At 45.4% G+C, this 23,541-nt stretch overlaps 2 protein-coding genes across 2 annotated transcripts in view; both read right to left on the bottom strand.

Annotated features, from left to right (window-relative positions):
• The window catches only part of LOC310698429 (FK506-binding protein 15-like), a 268,796-nt gene that overhangs the window by 86,893 nt on the left and 158,362 nt on the right, over nt 1-23,541 (bottom strand). The gene's annotated exons all lie outside the window — the stretch shown is intronic.
• On the bottom strand, nt 1,286-23,037 carry LOC310697907 (FK506-binding protein 15-like; the record flags this gene model as incomplete). The annotated part of the gene is made up of 9 exons (XM_083484510.1): nt 1,286-1,759; nt 4,649-4,785; nt 5,911-6,082; nt 17,974-18,076; nt 18,621-18,715; nt 19,766-19,873; nt 20,868-21,013; nt 22,080-22,170; nt 22,918-23,037. 9 exons carry the CDS (start codon nt 23,035-23,037, stop codon nt 1,457-1,459), a joined length of 1,275 nt encoding a protein of 424 aa, XP_083340636.1. The 3' UTR covers nt 1,286-1,456.

Below are 23,541 nucleotides of genomic sequence, written 5' to 3'. Positions count from 1 at the left end.
GTCAACATATTCCTCCAGCATGACATAGAAAAAGTGTTGGGGGTAGGGTGGGAGGGAGAGTTGGACTCCCCAGAGTTGGAATTAATAGATGGCAGAAAAAGCCAGTGTCTTGTCTTGACAATACATAAAAGCTGTAAAATCATGAGTCCCAGCTCTTGAGAGCAGGAAAGAAGGGGTTGGGACCGATTCACTGATAAATGTATTTATGCACTGGCTCAATGGGAAAACTTTAGAAATTCACCGAAAATCACTCATTTTATCTATCTTCTCCATTCCAATGGCATTTAGGACCCAGGGAAGTGAGGTATAAGGGGAGGGGTGAGTGAGCCCACCATAATCCCCGAGATGTACAGACACATCTGCAGGGCCTTCCCAAGGAGTCATGGCCAGTGATATCCAACCACCTCAGTCACAATGACTATCCATCCTATAGTGGGATGAAGCCAGACAAGACAGAGGGGTGTATTTGATTTGACTCAGGGACCAAGGAGCTGTAAATACTTTCCTTTGTACTGAGATGGGAGTAAGTGTGAAAGACTATATTTGCGTGACAGGGGTATGCCTGGATCTCAGGTTCTCAGGCATTACCTCAATAGAATTAGAACAGAGAGAGGGGAAAAATCAAAAGAAGGGAGATTACCATATTCATTTTTTCAAATGGCAGAAAATTTAAATTTAAAAAACGCATGGAGACATAGATACCCAAATGAAAAAATAATACACTAATTATTCTGAGGCCAAGCAATAGGCAGGAAGAATAGCTGGAATTTGGATATCAAACAATTTAATTTGGAAAATCAAAAAGGTAGAAATACAACCTAAATCAATAACAGATCATAATTCAATTATGATGGAGTTAAGAAACATCAGAAAAATACAGTTGACCCTTAGGTTATGTTACCTTTGGGTAACGTAATCCTTGGGTTGCAAACCTGGAAGTGTATACTTCCGGGTTTCACTGCGTGGTCATGCACAGAAGTGCTCAATCGAGCTGTGCGCATGCACAGAAGGGCGTCTCCAGTTTCAAAGTTTTTGGGATGTGGCCAGGCTCCAGCACAGATCCCATTCGTAACCGAAGATGGAGAATGAATGAAAAAATCTTAAACAATGAAAAGTTAATGAACAAAGCACAAGAACCTCTGAAGGAATTTTTTCAAATAAACATGGCACAAGAAACATACATCAGAGTGATATGGGATGCAAGAAATACTTTCATAAGAGGCTTTTATATACAACATGATGCGATACAAAAAAGAATTAGAGAGGAAAAACTCGATCAAATTAGAAAGGAAATCGAAGCAAATGAGAAAACATTAGCCAAAGACCCAAAGAATGAAAATGCAAGTAATAAATAAATAAATTATTTCAAAATTATTTCTATTGTGTCCATTTCACCCTGAGTGCTTGGCCTCTCCTTCTCAATTCTTGTGGAGAGCCTGAGAGGCGGCCTTGCAGTTTAAGCAGAGGCTGCACGTGTTTCTTCAACCAGTGCTTCCGAAGAATGAGCCTCAGGAGCTGCAAAAAGCAGACTGTCTTGGGCTCCTTCGAGAGCGGTGGATGGAGGACTGCTTGAGCTTTCCTTCAGATTAGCCAAAGGAGCGGGGGATGCCACTGGTGCTGGTTCTCGGAGAGAGTTGCTGTGGGGATCCCCATAAAGGGGTGCGGCACTTGGCTGCTTCCTTCCCGCAGGTCCTTCCTCCTCGGTGCTGCTGCTCCCCCTTTGCTCCTCCTGACTCTCCAGCAGCTGCAGAGTTGTTGTCTGGAACAAGTAGAGGGGAGGGGGGATTATTTGCCACAAAAACGACTGCAGCCCCTGATGAAAGTACTGTGTAATGGTTGGTCTCTAACCAGGACTCAGGAGACCAGGGTTTGAATCCCTACTCAGCCACACAGGCACAGCTAAGTGACTTTCACTTTGTAGTACCTTAGATACAACCTGTTATTTCTAGAGGGCTGGGCTTCACCCTCTTTGCTGCTCCCATGATTAGTAATATGGGGCTAAATGCCACTCCAATCTCTGACCGGTGCAAGATTCCAGGGGTCTAGGCACTTAGTCTGTGTTTCTTTGGAAATGAGGCACAGTGTAGACTGTGGTGTCATAATGATATCTATCTATCTATCTATCTATCTATCTATCTATCCTTTATTGTGGTCCAAAGATCCACAAAACAATTTCTAAACTAGATACAGTTAAAACAACCAGACAGATGGAAGAAACCAAGTCAGTCCATTTTGTTTTATCTACAGCATAATGATATTTGTTTCTTACAACCTCCGAAAGAAACTTTGCCACGGCCAGTGTAATATCATTTGACCTGTCTTCCAAAAGGTATTTAATATGGGAGGATTCAGATTTTCCTGGAAAATTTGCCAGTAGGGGATTGATCAGTTGGTCCCTTGCGTGTTCATGCAATCGATGTCTGCAGAACATAAACAAAGCCTATTCTGATAGAGGATGCCTCTCAGCCTGTCATTTAGAACTTCCAAGGGAAATATATTTACCGTATTTTTCGCACTATAGGACGCACTTTTCCCCCTCCAAAAATGAAGGGGAAATGTGTGTGCGTCCTATGGTGCGAATGCAGGCTTTTGCTGAAGCCTGGAGAGCGAGAGGGGTCCGTGCGCACCGACCCCTCTCGCTCTCCAGGCTTCAGGAAGCTATCCCAAGTCTTGCAAGCCCGGCGGGATGTCCCGCGGGCTCGCAAGGCTTGCGGGCAGCAGCCTGCACCCAAAAGCTGGGGACAGCGGGGAGGCGCAGAGCCGCCACCCCGCTATTCCCCGACCTGATCTGGAGGCTGGCGGGGGGAGAAGCAAGCCTGCTTCTCCCCCCCACCATCCCCACAACCTCCAGATCAGGTCGGGGAAAAGCGGGATGGCGGCGCTCCGCCATCCCGCTATTCCCCGACCTGATCTGGAGGCTGGGGGAGGGAGAAGCAAGCCTGCTTCTCCCCCCCACCATCCCCACAACCTCCAGATCAGGTCGGGGAAAAGCGGGATGGCGGCGCTCCGCCATCCCGCTATTCCCCGACCTGATCTGGAGGCTGGGGGAGGGAGAAGCAAGCCTGCTTCTCCCCCCCACCATCCCCACAACCTCCAGATCAGGTCGGGGAAAAGCGGGATGGCGGCGCTCCGCCATCCAGCTATTCCCCGACCTGATCTGGAGGCTGGGGGAGGGAGAAGCAAGTCTGCTTCTCCCCCCCCACCATCCCCACAACCTCCAGATCAGGTCGGGGAAAAGCGGGATGGCGGCGCTCCGCCATCCCGCTATTCCCCGACCTGATCTGGAGGCTGGGGGAGGGAGAAGCAAGCCTGCTTCTCCCCCCCACCATCCCCACAACCTCCAGATCAGGTCGGGGAAAAGCGGGATGGCGGCGCTCCGCCATCCCGCTATTCCCCGACCTGATCTGGAGGCTGGGGGGGGAGCCTCCAGGCTTCAGGAGAGCCCCACCGCCAGCCCCACAAGCTCGGGGGACAGCGGGAGAGGCGCAGCGCGCCCTTACCGCTGTCCCCCGACTTGTCTAGAAGGCTGGCGGGGGGAGAAGCCTGCTCCTCCCCGTCGCCAGCCCCGCAAACTTGGGGGACAGCGGGAGAGGCGCAGCGCGCCTTTGCTGCTGTCCCCCGACTTGTCTAGAAGGCTGGCGGGGGGAGAAGCCTGCTCCTCCCCGTCGCCAGCCCCGCAAACTCGGGGGACAGCGGGAGAGGCGCAGCGCGCCTTTGCCGCTGTCCCCCGGCTTGTCTAGAAGGCTGGCGGGGGGAGAAGCCTGCTCCTCCCCGTCGCCAGCCCCGCAAACTCGGGGGACAGCGGGAGAGGCGCAGCGCGCCTTTGCCGCTGTCCCCCGACTTGTCTAGAAGGCTGGCGGGGGGAGAAGCCTGCTCCTCCCCGTCGCCAGCCCTGCAAACTCGGGGGACAGCGGGAGAGGCGCAGCGCGCCATCCAGCTGTCTCCCGACATGGTTTGGAGGCTGGCGGAAGGCTTCCTCCTCCCCCAGCCCCGCAAGTTCCCAGAGCGATGCCAAAGCTGCGCGCAGCTTCGGCATGGCTCTGGGTCCCATTCTGGGGGAGGGGGAAGCTCGGGCTTCCCCGCCCCAGCCCCGCGCCTGGCGGGGGGGGGGGATAAATTTTTTTTGCCTTTATTTCCGCCCCCCAAATCTAGGTGCGTCCTATGGACCGGTGCGTCCAATAGTCCGAAAAATACGGTAGTCTGGCTTTGGTAAATAAACGCCGATAGGTAGGTACAGACAAATTCCTAAGGTATGAGGATATTTGATAGTCATACCCGCATTGGATTCCATCTGCGACCAGGCTACAAATTACATAAGATCGGGATTGCAGGTCCCTATGTGAGATGTCCCAAAGCCTTTGCCTCAAGGATTCAAGGGCAGTGTCATAACCCAGATGATATAAGAGGGATGATGGTAGTGGAGCAACACACGTTAATTTCCCCACTTGTCCCTTTCAATCCTTCCTTTAAGAATGAAAGAAGACGCATGATCAGAGTTCAAGGGCATCTTCCAGGGAGGCAAAGAACAGTCAAGGGTGCAAAGCTGGGGGGGAGGGGTGGCACTGGGAGAATCCTAAGGGTCAGAGAGAGTTTTCCAGGGAGCCACTTCTGGCCTCGGGTGATGACTTTTGCCACCCCTGGGCACTACCTTCTCCAGATTCTCCTTCTTAACGCGGAGATCAGCCACCTCCTCTTCCAGGGCTGCCACCTTCTCATCCAACTTCTTCCCACTCAGCTTCTCCTCCTGGTATCTGCTTTTCATGTCGTCAGACGATTTCTGAAGTTCTGTGGAGGTGGGGCAGAGAGCCGGTTACAATGCATGTCCTTGTTTCCATCCACTGCTGTAGCTAAGCCTAAGTACAGCGCCATCTGCACTATATGCTTTAAACACTCACAGCTTCCCACAAAACATTCTGGGAACTGAGAACATTCTGTTAAGGGAGCTGAGAGGTGGTGGGAAACCCCAGTCTGCCATCACCCCCAGCTACAATTCCCAGACTGTTAAACTATGCTGGAAATGGCTGCTTAAGCAGGGCTCTCCACTTCTACCCAACTACAGTGGTACCTTGGGTTAAGTACTTATTTCGTTCTGGAGGTCCGTTCTTAACCTGAAACTGTTCTTAATCTAAGGTACCACTTTACCTAATGGGTCCTCCCACTGCTGCTGCTGCTGCCACGCCACCGGAGCACAATTTCTGTTCTCATCCTGAAACAAAATTCTTAACCCGAGGTACTATTTCTGGGTTAGTGGAATCTGTAATCTGAAGTGTCTGTAACCTGAAGCGTCTGTAACTCGAGGTACCACTGACTGGCAGCAGGAACGAACCACACTTCCCAGGATTCCTAGGGAGAAAGCCATGCCTTCTGCAGTGGCATGATAATGCTGTATAGTGTGGATGGGGCCTCCGTGTAACTTTAAAGACATATCACACGTTTCTTCTCACCCTTACACCGCTCTGCTCTTGCATGCAGGGCAAGGAAGGTGCAGAATCTGCACAAACCCATTTTCTATTATGTTACATTATGTTATTTTTTGTAAGCTGGAGATTCATTTCAACAAAAAGCAGCATAGAAATACAATCAATCAAGTTTGTAGAGATCAGAAGTTTGCCTTTTTTAAACAGATGGAATTAAAGTCAAGAGTCTTTTTGGAGATTGTGTGTCTGAATTTTTAACAGCTACATTGCAGGAGGCCCTAAGGAGCAGGACCTCCAGAGGTTGCTGGACTCCAACCCCATCATCCCTGGCTACGCTTGCTGGGGCTCATAAGAGGTGAAGGCCAGTAATACTTGGAGGGCCACAGGCTCCCTACCCGCAAGCTAAAGAATTTCCTAGGATGATAAAACTACTCTGCATGTGCTTGGATAGTGCTCTTCTGCCATTTCAGCGCCTCCTCTCAGCTTCCCTTACCTGCCAGCTGTGCACGGAGTCGGCTGACCTGGGCTTTCTGCCTCTCCGACTCTGTCAGGGCTTCATTCAGTTGGGAGTGGAGATTCATCTCCTGCTTCTGATGACGGGCCAGCTCCAGCTGGAGCTGGGTGATCTGCGCCGTGGCTTCCGCTAGCTTCTTGCTGATCCTGACCTGCAACGCAAAGGAGCAGAAGAGACAGGAGAACATATGGGGAAGGAGTGCCCACGGTTGGACTTCCGGGGTGGTGCCATCGGTAATGGCGGACTCTCACTGATCCGGAGGGACTGGCTCTACGCGAATCGGGTCTGTTCCACTACGGCGAAGCGGGGACCCTTGAAAAAATCACAGGCGGGTGAAGCCTGTGATCGTGGGACTCGGCGGGCACCTTTTGCACCCCCCCAATCTGCAAAGGAGCCCAATTACGGGCTCTGGAGTGAAGCGGGGAAGTGGCGTGGTGCTGAGAGTCAACTGCTTCTTCCGTGGAGCGAAGCCGCACAGCCGTTACCGGAGAGCGCTACCTTTTTCCTGTGACAATCTGGCTACAAAAACAACTACTCGTGAGTAGGTTAATTTTGGAAATAAAGGAGAACAAATAAAGGAAACAAATTTTGGAAATAAAGGAGAACAAAGACGTAATTTGATACCGAAGCGGGGAGGCATAAACAGGAAGTCTGCCTTCTGTTCTTTGTAAATAGAGCAAAGCAATGAACTTGTAAGCTAAAACCTTGAAAGACACTTGAAAAGAAGTATAATTCTAACATCAAAACAAGCGATCTCCCCCCTTGGCTGCAGGAGAGGAGGGGGAAAAGGTGTGAACTGTATTTCCCTGCAAAAAGAGAGAAAAGGAAGCTAAAATCCACCGCTTAAAACCTGGGAACGGGCTGCCATTGGACAACAAGAATGCCGTACTGTGAAATGCACTGTTAGTGAATAGAGTACTTTTTGACAGCTAACTCTGCAAGTGAGATACAATGTTTCTGGCTGGCTTCTCCTGGTTCTAAAGTAACTGGAAAATAACTGAAATTGATACTGTTGTCTATTTTGTGAATTGGGGGATTAAAAAAAATGTTATTTATTTTAAGGCAACAACTTTTGACTGCTACTGTGTCCCCCTAGAGGAAGTTTGAAATTGTTACAATAACAACTGGGCCAGGGGAATTTTCCACTTCAAAACAAATTCTGGCCGTGGGACTGACCTTGGGCTTTAACTAGAGTGTTATGGCAGATGGAAAAGAAAAGACAGATTTGCCTCAGGAAAAAACAACGAGGTCTGGTAGATCTTTTCGCCCAGAAGCTGGGCTTCAACGAAGAGCTTCAACATCTGGCCCCTCTGTATCATCAGGGGCTGCATTTGTACAACCTAAACCTAAATAAATGACACCCAAAGATGTTTTAGCTCAAGCATTAGGCAAAATTAATGAATCTCTGGAAAAACTAAGTAAACAAGTAGCTGAAGCATCAATCAAAATTGACCAAAATACTACAAGTATCAAGAATTTGGGACAGAAGGTAAATACTAATACAGAAACTATTGAGAAACTGCTACAGGAATCTACTTTGACCCGAAAGACAGCTGAAGAAGCAAAGGAAATAGCAGTTTCAGGACTTCCGGGTTGACGCCATCGTTTAATGGCGGATTCCCTCCGAGTTCCGGAGGGAATCGGCTCTGCAGAGCTGGGTCTTGCCGCGGCGACAACGCGGAGACCCTTAAAATCACAGGCCCAGAAGCCTGTGAGCGTAGTGACTCGGCGGGCACCATTTGCGCCCCCCCAATCCGTGAAGGAGCCCTTCTAAGGGCTTCGGAACGGGGACGGGGTGCGGCGCGGTGCTGAGAGTACTCCCTCATCTGCAGAGTGAAGCTGCAAGCCATTATCGGAGAGCGCCGACTTTTTCCTTGGGACATTCGGACTTTAAAACATCAACCTGTGAGTAATACGGAAATTGGAACTTTAAAGAAAAAATTTATTGGAATCAGGAACGAGCGGGGAAGGGTTAAAAAGGAAGTCCGCCCTCCCCTCTTTGTAAACAATATAAAGCAAAGGACCTGCTAGCTAAGGTCGAGAGAATTTCTTCTTTCTTTTTCGCAAAAGATTTTAATTTCACGATATGATATTACAAGTTTTTACTGGAGGATTAAGAACTGTTTTTGAGAGCTGAAGTTCCACCCCCCCCCGGGCCTGGGATCGCCCCGTGAGAGAGCCTGTTGATGAAGTATTGAAGAGCTTGACAGCTGTCAAGTCAGCTGTCAAGACGGAAAAAGAGAACCCTGTATTTGTTGCTTCTGCCGGTTACACTGGTTACAATTTGTTACAATTTGTTGACAATAAGGAAGGGCGGTTACAAAATAACTGGATTTCTGGACTCGTGCTGAAAAGAATATTAAGGAACTAAAATCCCCCTAGAGGGACTTAGTGACATTACAGAAATGGCTGGAGGAGAGAAAATCCAGGCTGAATTAGGCAGAGCATTTGTTCTCTTGGGAAAGTTACAAGGCCAGTTTGATGTTATGGCTACAAATGTTTCAACTCTGGACTTAACAGTAAATAACATTCTTGGATTGGATAAGGATTGGAAACAAGGAGCTTATTTAACTGGACAAATAGAGAAATCCGAGAGTCTTGAGAATATGGAGAAGGAGACATATGTTGCCCTTGAAGAAAAGGAAGGAGGAGCTGGTGTGCAGATGTTAAAAGAGAGTTCTACTTTGAGGCCTGGCATGATGGCAATAAAGGAAAATAAAAATCTGATGTGGAAAGCCCGGCCTGAATTGGAGATCGAGAAATGGAGAGATCTTCTTATGTGGAGATCAGAAGACCTAAGGATTACAAATGTGGTTAAGGTGGAGGTTAGAGCTTTGGGGATTTTTGAACTGGAAAGGAGCAAGAAACAAGAAATGGAGCACCCCATAGGCTCTACTTTTAAGTATGGAGGCCTAGCTGGAAAAAAATGGACACTGTTGGGCTGGAGCTTCTCCAAGATTTGGTGTTTAATATCAAGGTCCATCAAAAAGACCGGCAGAGAGGAACTGAGAGACTATCAAGAGCCTCGGACGTGAGATCTCCAGGCTGATAGTAGAAAAAGACTGATGGACATTGTTGGGGGCTGAAACCGGGAAAGGGGGGGTGGAGTTTGGGAATCCAAAGGGTTCATAACTATAATGTATTTCGTTTTTCTTTTTATTTTTTTGTTTGTTATTGTTATGTAAATTGGGAAATTCGTGGAAGGGAATTTTGGTCAACCTTAGAAAAAATGTTTTAAGAATAAGAACTGATGTATAAGTTCGATGCTTAAGTCTGGACAAGGTAAAATTGGATCTTCTTCTTTTTCTTCCTATTTTCTTAAATGAACCAAACTAAATGAAAATAAGGTTATCAAAAACAAATTGAAGGAAGGGCTGAGAAACACTGTAAAATTAATGAATGTTAGAATGATGATGGTTTAGAAGTTAAGTGGTTTACAACAGTAATGTTTAAGTTAAAAGAAAAGAAAGGTTAAAAAACTAAATGAAATTAAGGAAGAGGACTTGCTGAATAAAAAATTTGAAATTGGAATACAGAAAGGGGAGGTAGGAGGAGGTCAGCGAAGTTAGGTATAAGAAAATAAGGGATCGAAATTATACTTGTTTTTTTGTCTGTGTTTTGTCTGTTTTCTTTATATAATTTCTGAAACCTCAATAAATATCTATTAAATAAAAAAAAGGAAATAGCAGTTTCTGTAGAAGAGAAGATACCACCGATACATAAGCAACTTGAAGACCACAGGTCGATATTGTCTATGATTGAATTGAAGGAGAAACAAACGAATTTGAGGATCAGGGCCGTACCTGAACTTGAGAAAGACAATCTGACTGACTTTCTTATGCAGGAATTTGCAGACTTTTGGAACCCAGATTTGGACAAGGAAGATTTCAAGATAGTGAGTGCTTTCAGGCTGGGAAGAGGAGGGAAGAAGAACAGGGTGAGAGACTGTTTGATCACCCTCCGAACAAAAGAGGAGAGAGACAAAATCTTGAGTCTGCACTTCCAGAAGACTTTGGAAATACACCAGTCAAAAGTGGATATATTTAAAGACATTCTGAAATATCTTTTGGACCTTAGGTCCAATTATGGAGATTTGGTTGCCCTGTTGAGAAGCAACAGAATCATCTTTAGGTGGGAATTTCCCCAAGGCCTATTTTTTAGCTTCAAAGGAAGAAAGATAAAAATAAGATCAGTGGACGACAAAGAAAGATTTTTGAAAGACCACGGAGAAGACCTGCAGAAAGAATCTGGAGAAGAGTTAAGAGCACTAGAAAGAGGAATATTAGACATAGCAAAATTACCTTTTGGATTAAAAGACTGCCAGAGAAGGTGATACCACCGATAGAGCAGGAACAGGCACTTGGTGCAGTTGGAGGAAAAGTAAAGTAACTACATCATGGCTATGCAACTATTAAGCTGGAATTGTAATGGTCTCAACTCCCCCCAGAAAAGGAAAAGTGTGTTTCATTTATTAAAAAAGGAACAATTGGACTTGATTTTTCTACAGGAAACACATGTGATAAGGCTACATAGAAAAGTATTGATTAATAAAAGACTGGGCCAGGAATTTATCTCATCGGATAAAGTTAAAAAAAGAGGAGTAGTGATTTATTCAAAGGAGAGACTATCACCGAAATTTATCTTTAAGGATGACCAAGGAAGACTTGTGGCAATTAAAATTCAAATACAAGGAGAGAAATTCTTAATAGTAGGAGTTTACGCACCAAATGAGGGGAAATCTGAATTCTTTAAAAAGTTGCATGAGACCTTGATGGACTATTTGGATTATAATGTGATTTTGATGGGAGATATGAATGGAGTGGTATCTACACATATGGACAAGGCACAAAGACAGGTAGTCACTAAGGATGGCAGACTACCGAAAACCTTTTTTGAGATGACAAACAACTTGGACTTAGTTGATATCTGGAGAACAAAGAATCCCTTGGCTGGAGAGGGAACCTTCTTCTCTGAAGCCAAAATGACAGGGACAAGAATTGACCAAATATGGGTCACTAGAGGAATGGCACCAAAGACAAGAAAAGTGGAAATTTGCCCAAAAACCTGCTCCGACCATAATGCTGTGAAGATGGAGATGAAACTAACACCAACTGGCTCCTTCAGATGGAGGATGAATGACACCTTATTTAGAGATGAAGAAGTGACTAAGGAGGCCCAAAAAACCTTGAGAGACTATTTCGAGACAAATATGAACACTAATGTTGAAAAAAGAGTAATCTGGGACGCAAGCAAAGCTGTTATGAGAGGGTTCTTGATACAACAGAATGCAATAAAGAAGAGAATTCAAAATGAGAAGAAGGATAAAATATTGGAGAAAATAAAGGAAAGTGAAAAGAAATTGAGAGCAAAACCAAAGTCACAAGAGATCTTGAGAGAAATAAAGTTATATCAAGTACAATACATGAAAATGATGAATCAGGAGAGAGAATGGAAAATTAAACAAATGAGACAAAAGACATTTGAGTCGGCTAATAAATGTGGGAAATTGTTGGCTTGGCAAATAAAAAAAGACAAAAACTAAATGCTATTATAAATTTAGAAGTGGAAGGAAAGAACATACAGAACCCAGTTGAGATTAGAAACTGTTTCCAGAGGTATTTTAAACAACTATATACACAAAGGCCACAGAAAGAAATTGATGTAGACCGATTTTTGAAAATAAGTGGATTACAAAAAATCTCTCAAGAAAATAAATTAATGCTGAACTATAAAATAACTGAACAGGAGGTAGAAGGTGCCATTCAGAATATGCAATTAGGTAAATCTCCAGGACCGGATGGACTGACTTCTAGATACTACAGATCTTTAAGAGAATGGTTAGTACAACCTTTAAAGGAAGTCTGTAATGAAATAATGGATGGGAAAAGGGCACCAGAGTCGTGGAAAGAAGCATATATTACACTTATACCGAAAACAGAGACTGAAAAGACGCAGCTTAAGAACTACCGCCCCATATCACTGCTTAATGTGGATTATAAAATCTTTGCAGACATTCTGGCTAAAAGACTAAAAAAAGTGTTAATGGAAGAGATTCATAAAGATCAAGCAGGCTTTCTCCCGGGTAGACACTTGTCTGATAATATAAGAAACATAATCAATATTTTAGAAAAATTACAAGTGAATATTAATACCAAGGCAGTTTTGATATTTGTGGAAGCGGAGAAAGCTTTTGACAACATTTCTTGGAGTTTTATGAAGAAGAATCTACAGGGGATGGGGGTAGGTCAAGGCTTTGGAAATGGTATAAGTGCAATTTATTCAGAACAAAAGGCTAAATTAATTGTGAATAACGTGGTGACAGAGGAATTTAAGATAGAAAAAGGGACACGACAAGGTTGCCCAATCTCCCCACTGCTTTTTATATTGGTCCTGGAGGTCCTGTTGAATATGATTAGAAGGGACCAATTGGTTAAAGGTATACAAGTCAGAGCCAAACAGTACAAATTGAGAGCATTTGCAGATGACTTAGTATTGACGTTACAGGAGCCAGAATCTAGTACTAAAAGAGTTTTGGAACTGATTCAAGAATTCGGTCAGGTTGCAGGATTTAAACTAAATAAGTTAAAAACAAAGGTCTTAGAGAAAAATTTAACAGAGATTGAGAGAGAGAGGTTTCAGAATGAGACAGGTTTAACAGTGGTTAAGAAAGTGAAATACCTGGGACAGCTAAAAATGGGAATCTATTTAAAGACAATTATGAAAAATGTTGGACTGAAGTGAAAAAAGATCTAGAAATCTGGTCAAATTTGAAGCTTTCACTGCTAGGCCGTATTGCTGCGATAAAAATGAATGTATTGCCTAGAATGTTATTTCTGTTTCAAACATTGCAAATTTTGGATAAAATGGATTGCTTCAAGAAGTGGCAGAGAGAGATTTCTAGATTTGTCTGGCAGGGCAAGAAGCCTAGAATAAAATTTAAAATACTAACGGATGCAAAGGAAAGAGGTGGATTTGCCCTGCCAGACCTTAAACTTTATTATGAACCAGCAGCTTTTTGCTGGCTGAAAGAATGGCTGCTTCTCGAAAACACAGACATTTTGGATTTAGAAGGCTTTAATAATGTATTTGGATGGCATGCATATTTATAGTATGATAAGGTCAAAGCACATAAAGCATTTAAAAATGATATTGTCAGGAAAGCATTGTTTAATGTCTGGATAAGATACAAGGACCTACTTGAAAATAAAACCCCAAGGTGGTTGTCACCGATGGAAGCGAAGGCGCAGAAAAAGCTCAATATGGAGGCCAAATGGCCGAAATATTGGGAAATTTAGGAACAAGAGGGAGACAGATTGAAATTGCAGAGTTTTGAAAAACTAAAAAATAAAGTGCGAGATTGGCTTCATTATTATCAGATAATGGAGGCATATAATTTGGACAAGAAAATTGGCTTCCAGGTGGAAAAATCAAAATTGGAAACAGAACTGTTAGAACCCAAAACCAAGATTTTGTCAAAGATGTGTAACTTGCTGTTGAAATGGAATACTCAGGATGAAACGGTGAAATCTGCTATGATTAAATGGCCACAAGATGTTGGACATAACATAATGATGGCTGACTGGGAACAGTTATGGACCACAGGTATGAAGTTTACGGCATGTAATGTCTTAAGAGAGAATATTATGAAAATGATATACAGGTGGTACATGACACCAGTCAAGCTTGCAAAAATCTATCATTTGCCCAATAATAAATTTTGGAAATGTAAAGAAATTGAAGGTACATTCTTTCACCTTTGGTGGACATGCCCAAGGATTAAGGCTTTCTGGGAGATGATCTATAATGAAATGAAAAAGGTATTTAAATATACCTTTCTGAAGAAACCAGAGGCCTTTCTCCTGGGCATGGTTGGCCAATTGGTGCCAAAGAAGGATAGAACTTTCTTTATGTATGCTACAACAGCAGCAAGAATACTTATTGCAAAGTACTGGAAGACACAAGATCTACCCACCCTGGAAGAATGGCAGATGAAGGTGATGGACTACATGGAACTGGCCGAAATGACTGGCAGAATCCGAGACCAGGGAGAAGAGTCGGTGGAAGAAGATTGGAAGAAATTTAAAGACTATTTAATAATAATAATAATAATAATTTTATTTATACCCCGCCCTCCCCAGCCAAGGCCGGGCTCAGAGCGGCTTACAAGCAATAATAAAAACAAGATGAATGATTACAACTTAAAAACAAAAATAAAATACAACATTAAAATAATGGAACATTAAAATATTAAAATGTAGCCTCATTGCAGGAGAAGGAAAAGAAAAAAGAAAAGGGGGGGGAATCAAATTGGCTCCAATCCAAAGGCCAGGCGGAACAACTCTGTCTTACAGGCCCTGCAGAAAGAAATCAGATCCTGCAGGGCCCTGGTCTCATGAGACAGAGTGTTCCACCAAGTTGGGGCCAGTGCTGAAAAGGCCCTGGCTCTGGTTGAAGCCAATCTAACTTCCTTAGGGCCTGGGACCGATGTTTCCTCCAGAAACCTACCAAGCTGTTCAGCAACCGCTCTTTCAATTACCTTACCCAGGTATGGAAGATTTGAAACTGGGCGGTAATTGGATAGGTCTAAGGGATCTAATGAAGTTTTCTTTAAGAGTGGACGCACCACTGCTTCCTTCAGTTCCCCTGGGAATGTCCCCGTGTCAAGGGACAAATTGATAATTTCAACCAGGGGGGTCCGCGCAACATCTGGACACTCCCTAATCAGCCAAGACGGGCACGGATCAAGGAGGCAGGTGGTGGGCCTACCAACTTGGAGGAATCTATCCACATCAGTAGGGAGTATCCGATCGAAATGGTCCAACACTGGACCTGAAGTCAGTCGAGGGGCCTCCAGTTCAGTCACTGTATCCAAATTGGCAGGGAGGTCACGGCGGAGCAACAGGACTTTCTCCGCAAAAAGCTCGCGAATGCCTCACAGCTGTGGGTCGAATTTGTGCTTAAATTTGGTTGTCCTCCTAAGGACGTTATTGACCTAATTATTCTAAAAAGTTGTGCCGGGCGAGAGCTAGCGGATGCAATGGAAGCTGCAAAGTAAGATTTCTCATAGAAATACTGCAAAATTAATGAATGATAGAATTATGTCAGAATGAAGTTAAGTGGTTTTAGCAGCAATGTTACAAAGGAGTATGTAAAAATGGTTTGTTAACAGGTGAGAATCCAAAGTTACAATATATTAAGTTAAAGGATTAGGATAAAAACAAAGAGGGAAAGGATTTTCTGAACTAACTAACTAACTAACTGAACTGGAATACAAAAAAGGGAGGTGTGAGGAGGTCAGGGAAACAAGTAAATGAAAGACAAGATATGGAAAGATTGATCTGTTTTTAAGTGTTTTTATTTTTCTGTATTCTGTATTTTTTCTTTTCTTTTTCCCCCCTTTTTCTTATTCTTGTAACCTTTTTTGAAACTTTAATAAATATCATTAAAAAAAAAAAAAAGGAGTGCCCACAAGACCTTTCCTGGGAGGATGCAAGAGCTGTGCTTTTGGAGGCTCCCAAATGCTAAAAATGAGTCTCCCAGGAAACACCCTGAAGAACTGGTCTACTGGCAAGGCTATGAGGAGCAGGGGGAGGCAGAAGCCTTGGGCTTTTTAGTTAGTTCAGGAAAAAGCATGCACGACAAAGGTGCATAAAATGGAGAGCAGAAAAGATTTCCCCAGAAAACTCAGGACAGACAAAAGAAAGGACATATTCACAGAGGAGCTCTCTCCCACAAGATAAAATGAAGGCCAAACAGTTAGATGGCTTTAGCAGCGGATTAGACAAAACAATGGGGCAGGAAAAGCTATACACAGCCAGCAGCCACAAGGTCTCCCTCCACCGTTGGAGGCAGCATGCTGTTCCTGGGAATTGCAAGTAATCCAGTGGTGGCATGTGCTAGAGAGAAAAGCGGCGACAAGGAGAGGAGAGTTAACACCACCAGAAGCAAGAACAGCAAGAGGGGAGAAAGTTTTATCAAAAGAGGCAATGGCATTCTGGGTTAAGAGCACTCTGCTTATTCTGTGGTCCAAGGGCTGATTATATCACTGAAAATCCCAGCGGCCTCAGGGTAAGATGCATGGAAGATCCCTTAATGGCAGGGTTTGCACGCTGATGCCCAAGCAAGAACAGGCCACAGCAAACCTGGACTTGCATGCTCTCCCCTTACATCTCCTCCTCTCATGCGGCCAGGAACCCTGACACTTATGCCCAGCCATGGTTTGCTGTGTTGCCTGGGACAACGAGCTGCAGCTAACATCAACTATGGGTAATATCAAACACACCAACTTCAAATGTTTGTTTCAATAAGCTAACTTCAGAAACTAATTCTGCTTAACATTAATGGCTGTTCTCAGTCCAGACAACAGAGGAAGAAGCAGTTACCTAGAAGTGGAAACTCTCACACCCTTCTTCTTGGCTGCATAGGAGGAAGTGAGGGGGAGATTCATTGTGCTTGCTCACGTCATGCCAACCTGAGGTGCTTTTCAAAGGATTACCTGAAGCTTATGAATCTTTTACCTGTATGTGCATGTATACCTAGCTAATCGTTTGTTCTATTTTGTTGCTGCTGCTGCTCAGAAACGTAACTTCTTTCTGGCCTACAGGCAAAGGGGAATTGTGACCTGCACTAGCGATTGTGAACTCAAGGACGGGCTCTTGGAGCAGATCATTAAGCAAACAGTCTGTGAGCACCTAGAAAGGAATGCTGTGATCACCAATAGTCAGCATGGATTTCTGAAAAATAAGTCATGTCAGACTAACCTGATCTCATTTTTTGACAGAATTACAAGCCTGGTAGATGAAGGGAACGCAGTGGATGTAGCCTACCTTGATTTCAGCAAGGCATTTGACAAGGTGCCCCATGATATTCTTGTAAAGAAGCTGGTAAAATGCGGTCTTGACTATGCTACCACTCAGTGGATTTGTAACTGGCTGACTGACCGAAACCAAAGGGTGCTCATCAATGGTTCCTCTTCATCCTGGAGAAGAGTGACTAGTGGGGTGCCACAGGGTTCTGTCTTGGGCCCGGTCTTATTAAACATCTTTATCAACGACTTGGATGATGGACTCAAGGGCATCCTGATCAAATTTGCAGATGACACCAAATTGGGAGGGGTGGCTAACACTCCAGAGGACAGGATCACACTTCAAAACGACCTTGACAGATTAGAGAACTGGGCCAAAACAAACAAGATGAATTTTAACAGGGAGAAATGTAAAGTATTGCACTTGGGCAAAAAAAATGAGAGGCACAAATACAAGATGGGTGACACTTGGCTTGAGAGCAGTACATGTGAAAAGGATCTAGGAGTCTTGGTTGACCACAAACTTGACATGAGCCAACAGTGTGACGCGGCAGCTAAAAAAGCCAATGCAATTCTGGGCTGCATCAATAGGAATATAGCATCTAGATCAAGGGAAGTAATAGTGCCACTGTATGCTGCTCTGGTCAGACCTCACCTGGAGAACTGTGTCCAGTTCTGGGCACCACAGTTCAAGAAGGACACTGACAAACTGGAACGTGTCCAGAGGAGGGCAACCAAAATGGTCAAAGGCCTGGAAACGATGCCTTATGAGGAACGGCTAAGGGAGCTGGGCATGTTTAGCCTGGAGAAGAGGAGGTTAAGGGGTGATATGATAGCCATGTTCAAATATATAAAAGGATGTCACATAGAGGAGGGAGAAAGGTTGTTTTCTGCTGCTCCAGAGAAGCGGACACGGAGCAATGGATCCAAACTACAAGAAAGAAGATTCCACCTAAACATTAGGAAGAACTTCCTGACAGTAAGAGCTGTTCGACAGTGGAATTTGCTGCCAAGGAGTGTGGTGGAGTCTCCTTCTTTGGAGGTCTTTAAGCAGAGGCTTGACAACCATATGTCAGGAGTGCTCTGATGGTGTTTCCTGCTTGGCAGGGGGTTGGACTCGATGGCCCTTGTGGTCTCTTCCAACTCTATGATTCTATGATCCTGGGATAGCACTTGCCCTCCCCACAGCCTCAGTCACTTGGCCTTCCTGTTGTGGCTGTCACACTGCCAGGGCTTACCTTCTCCTCTTCAGCATGTAGGACCCTTGCCTGGGTGTGCTTCATGGTCCTCTGCAGTGAGATGTTGCTCTGCTCAAATATCAGGTTGCCCTGCTCCACATAGCTGGGGGAAGAATTGTTTTTTACACACATGAATGTTTGCATGATTTGATACTTTCCATCCTCTCATGTGAAAAATAATAATAAACCAAGGCAGTATCATATGTAGATTTCCCTTTTGAAAAGCCACCCTAGGAGAGCTTCTATCCTTTATATCAGAATCATAATAGTTCTTATTTTATGTTCCATCTTTCCTCCAAGGAGCTCAAATACTGGTATATAGTTTTCCTCCCTTTTTATCTTCACAAGCCTGTGAGGTAGCTTAGGCTGAGAGAGTGTGACTGGCCCAAGGTCACCTTCAAGGCAGAGTGGGGATTGGAACCCTGGTCTCCCAGATCTTACTCTGACAGACCCTCTTAACTACTACCCCACACTGGCTATATTCCTGTATTCCTCTATTTGTCCATCCAGCCCAGTACTATCTACTTTGACTGGCAGCAGCCTTGGGGTGCCTGGGGATTGAGCCAGGCCACCTGAGCTTTAGGCTTCAGCCACAAATACCAGCTGTTTCTCATAGAGCATCAAAAGTGAGCAAGAGTCTCCCTCACCGTTGGTTGCGGTCAATCAGTTCACCAATCTTCTTGTTCTGCTCCTCAATGCGGCTGCTCTTCTCAACGATCTCCTGCTTCAACCTCTCATTTTCCTGTGGCACAAAGAGCAAAACGGAATGTGTCAGAGGCAGTCCTGGCCTCTACAACTCTCACAATCTCCAGCCACAATCTCTTCCCCAACCTCTCTCGGGGACCCAGATTTGAGGAGAGAAATCATTGTGGTCTTCCGCCATGGTCATGGACAGAACATGGGCAAGCCTCTTAGGTAAACTTTATTTAGTCAGCAAATTGCGAGACAGCTGTACAGCATGAAGCCATGGAAGCAAGATACATGGTAAAAGCAAAATACAACACAGAAATCCAAGCTCTGAGAATGAATAAAATCAGTTTCACAAACTCTGATACAATAAGCCCATCTATTCTACTCAACTTTAAAAAACAACACCATTTCAGCAGGTATAAAACTTGATCTGCATAAGTGACATCTCAGGATGGAAAGCCCTCCAAAGCAAGCATGCTTTCAAGAGGCATCTGAACAGCGTCACACTAGGCCCTGGTCTGATTTGGGCTGGAAACTGTCTGGAGCTGCAATACTAAAAGCCCAATTGCTAGTGGAGCCTTAGAGGAACTGGAACAGAGGAAGCTCCCTTAGCTCAAGCCAGATAGTTGCGTGTATCCAGCTCAGTGCAGCCTACAACAGGGGCAAAGAACTTCTGCCAGTCCAAAGGCTGCCTTGCCTCTGGATCAACTGTCCAGGTGTGGGCGGGGCTAGGGACAAAAGTGGGTGGAGCAACAGATGTGGCTATAATACAGGAGACTAGAAGTCTCTACACCGATTGCTCCACATCCAGGCTAGCAACAAAGACACTTCCAGCTGGCCAAAAGAACTCAAGGAAGGTGCAGAGCAGGAACAGGGAAGGACAGGGCAGCATCTGTGCCCAAGGCTCCCCACTGACTGGCAGCGTCTCCTCCAGGGTTTCAGGCACAGGGTCTCTCTCAGCCCTGCCAGGAGACACCACTGGGGACTGTACCCAGGACCTGTTGCCTGCGAATCACATGCTCTGCCGCTTAGCTGTGACCCTTCACCTGAAGGTAAAAGCAAGGTTCTAGTCTTCATGCTCTCAAGTAGACAGGCTCTTTACCTGCAGGATACGCTGGATGTTACTCATGATTATAGAGGTTTCCATGGTAACAGAAGAGACGCCTGGCAGCAGACCGGGGCCAGAGTTTTGCTTCCGTAGTTCCTCCAGCTGCAAGGGATGTGGGGAGAGAAAGGAAAAACAAAAAGGAGATGCAGCTTGAAGCATCAGCACACGGGAGAGAAGAAGCCAGATCAGGCCTGGGCCCTTTGAGCTGCTCACTTGTTTGCCAAGGAGAGAAACTGCCGGGAGCACAGGAACCTGGCTCAGTATCAGACCACTGGGTCCATCTAGCTCAGTGCTGTCAACACTGGCGGGCAGCATCTCCCTGGGTTTTCAGACTGGGGAGTCGCCCAGTCCTTCCTGGAGACGTCAGGGAGCTAACATGGAACCTTCTGCATGCAAAAAGGTGCTCCACCACCTAGCTGAAGCAACTTCCCTCGTCCCAAACCTCCCCCCCATCAGAGATTAAAAAGACAATTCACAAGCCTACTATAAAAACAGCTAGATACAGTTCTCCAACAGTATGAAACAGAAGCAAAACCTGAAGGTAGACTGATTATTTCAGAAAATGTATATACTGCCTGATATATGTATTTTTTAATGAACATAAAACGCCACAGTTGTTTAAAAGCCTTAAAACAGTTGAACAAGAATCAATATCAGGCAGGCACCTTCACTGTACAGGCAACTCCCCATCTGTGGGCGCACCAGTTTTGGCCCTGCAGGGGTGCGGGGCAGGCTGACATGCACAGTGCCTCAGAACGCAAACCCCGTGTAAATGGGGAACTGCCTGTACCCTTTTCGGCACATGCTTCTTTAGATCTCTAGAATGCTGATAGGTTTCTAGTTTATCGCTGGTTTTAATTTTTTGAATATTTAAATTGTTTTTACTAATAATTCTATTGTTTTATTCTTTTTGTAAAGTGCTTTGAGTTTTTTTATGAAATAAAATAATCAACAATACAAAACCAACACCTCAGGGGAGGGAGCTTTTCAGCCCACTGGAAAAGCCTGTTGCAAGAAAAACACCTTCCTATTGTTTCTGGAAAGTGCTAGCAAGGCAGTTCTTAAGCAGCTTCCTATCCTGAAAGTTCTGTATTACCTTGACTGACAGCTGGTCCATCTTGTCAGCCACCTTCCCAACGGCCAGGCGGATCTCTGTGTTCTGCTGCCGGGTCTCTGTCAGCAGGAATGAACCAAGGTCTCCAGCTGCTGTGACAGGAAAGAAAACTTTGCAAGGTTGTGTTTCTTATTGTTGTTTCAAAATGAGACTGCCAGCAGAAGCAAATACAGTGGTACCTTGGGTTCAGGTTACAGATTCCGCTAACCCAGAAATAGTACCTCGGGTTAAGAACTTTGCTTCAGGATGAGAACTGAAACCGCGCAGCAGCAGCAGCGGGAGGCCCCATTAGGTAAAGTGGTGCTTCAGGTTAAGAACAGTTTCAGGTTAAGAACGGACCTCCGGAACAAATTAAGTACTTAACCCGAGGTACCACTGTAGAAGTGGACAGGGCGGGAAGAGAGGGGTCACACCAATAAGAAAGGGCAGGGAGAAAAGAACACAGTTGTCCTTGAGCATCTTAACAAGCAGCCGTGAATCTTCTAGGGTGGGGGACTTTAAGGCAACTTAGCTGCCTCTTCCCAGCTTTTAAACAGCTGGAATAAGGCAAAAGGAAATGATTCCTCACACAGTGCAGACTTAAACCAAGCAACTCTCTTCTGCTGGAGGCAGTGATGGCCACCAACATGGATGGCTTTAAAAGAGGATTGGACAAATTCACGGAGGAGGAGAAGGCTATTGATGGCAACTAGCCATGAGTCCATGTTCCGACTTCACAATTGGGGGCAATAAATGCTTCTGAATAACAGCTGCTGAAAAGCACAGGAAGGGAAAGGTGATCAGATCCTGCTTGTGGGTTTCCCACAGGCATCTGGTTGGCCACTGTAAGAAGAAAATGCTGGACTACATGGGTCACTGGCCTGATCCAGCAGTAGGCTGTGATGCTCTGAACGGGGGGATTTCTAACTTTCACTGAGTTAATGCTCAACAGGTAGGATTTCATTTCCTGGGCTACAGAGGCAGATGCTCAAGATTCCCTATCCGTACCAGTTTGGGAAATATGGGTGTCTTAATTAATCCTGGTGAGTCACCATTTCTTTCTCTTATTATTTATTGTTTGCTTTCTTCATATATAGCAAACCTGCTACCAGACTTTTGGGTTGTCAACAATGTTAATAAAGGGGTTTGCTTTTTTAAAAAAGTTAATGTTTGGAAGCAGCTCCCAAAGCTACATAGTGCACAGTTTGAACATACCTTGGAAAAGAGCTGGGCACAACCCAACAGGCTGGAGCTGGGAAACTGCGGCACTCACTTGGGGGTAAGCATATGGCATCGCTGCATAAGGCTGAGAACACAGGTGGGGGAGGGAAAGGAGAGTCAGGTGACTTGTCACACTGACCAAACAGACGGCAACAAGGCCCCCCATTAAAACAGCAGGATTGCTTAAGCCTGCTCTCAAGGGCTAGAAGACCCAAAGGCCAAGGACTGCAAGGGATCCTCTCCTGCAAAAGGCAATGATGGACAGCCATTTGGATAGCTTTAAAAGAGGATTGATGGCTACTGGCCTCGACAGCTAATGGCTGGAAGAAGGAATGCTTCTGAATGCCGTTGCTGGAAACTGGAGGAGGGGAAAGAGCTACTGGGGCATCCAGGTAGCCACTGAGAACAGGTACCCCCATGTGAACAGGATGCTGGGCAAGATAGGCCATTGGCCTGATCCAGCAGAGGTTCTTCTTACATTCTTCTAAACATAATCCAATATATAGAAGATCCCCGCTGGATTTGGTGGAAACTACCTCAGCATTGCCCAGGTAACAAACTGCTTCCCTCCAACCCAAGGCAATGGATGCTGCCAGCTCTTAATCTAGCGCTTTTGGGATTTGCACCGAAGGGCTATTACCTTCATGGTTATGCTGCACCCTCCCTATTTTGCAAATGAAGACCTGACACTGACAGAAAAGGATGAGGAAACTTAGTCAAGCCTGCTAGTCGCATGCCCCTGTCTTGAGCAAACCAGGGAACAGAGCATGATGTTGTGGCTCACCTGGCAGCCTATGAAAGAACCTTTCCCTACCTACAAAAGACTCCTTACCTGACAGTCTTGAGGGGTTCTTGGAAGAGGTGGGTGTGGCTGGGGGGCAGCAGGCGGCTGGAGCCCCGACACAGCTGGATGAGGAGCTAGGAAGGAAGCAGAGGCATCAGCGTTGCCCATCTCAATACAAGCAGTCCATCATCATCATCATCATCAACATCAAAATGTTTGTCTCTATTTCCACCCAAAGGAGCCCAGAGGAGTCAGCACACAAACAGATCAATTCAAGCATGTAAACACAATGCCAGTGACCGATGCAGACTCTGCTCAAGCTGATCTACAGCAAATGAAGGACACTGCTCCCCCATCCCCACACATCCAGATTTCCTCCGCTTTCCATGCACAATCATCATGCTGGCTTCTGGGTTGTGTCCAACTAAATTCTACTGAGTAGAGCCACTGCACTCAAGAAGAACCCTGCCAGATCAGGCCAGTGGCCCATCTAGTCCGGCACCCTCTTCTCACAGTGGCCAACCAGGTGCCCCCATGTTGTTGTTGTTTAGTCGTTTAGTCATGTCCGACTCTTTGTGACCCCATGGACCAGAGCACGCCAGGCACTCCTGTCTTCCACTGCCTCCCGCAGTTTGGTCAGGCTCATGTTTGCAGCTTCGAGAACACTGTCCA

The sequence above is a fragment of the Podarcis liolepis genome (assembly GCF_965112155.1).
Source record: "Podarcis liolepis genome assembly, chromosome: Z".
NCBI lineage: Eukaryota > Metazoa > Chordata > Lepidosauria > Squamata > Lacertidae > Podarcis > Podarcis liolepis.
This window is presented reverse-complemented; position numbering and strand designations above follow the sequence as displayed.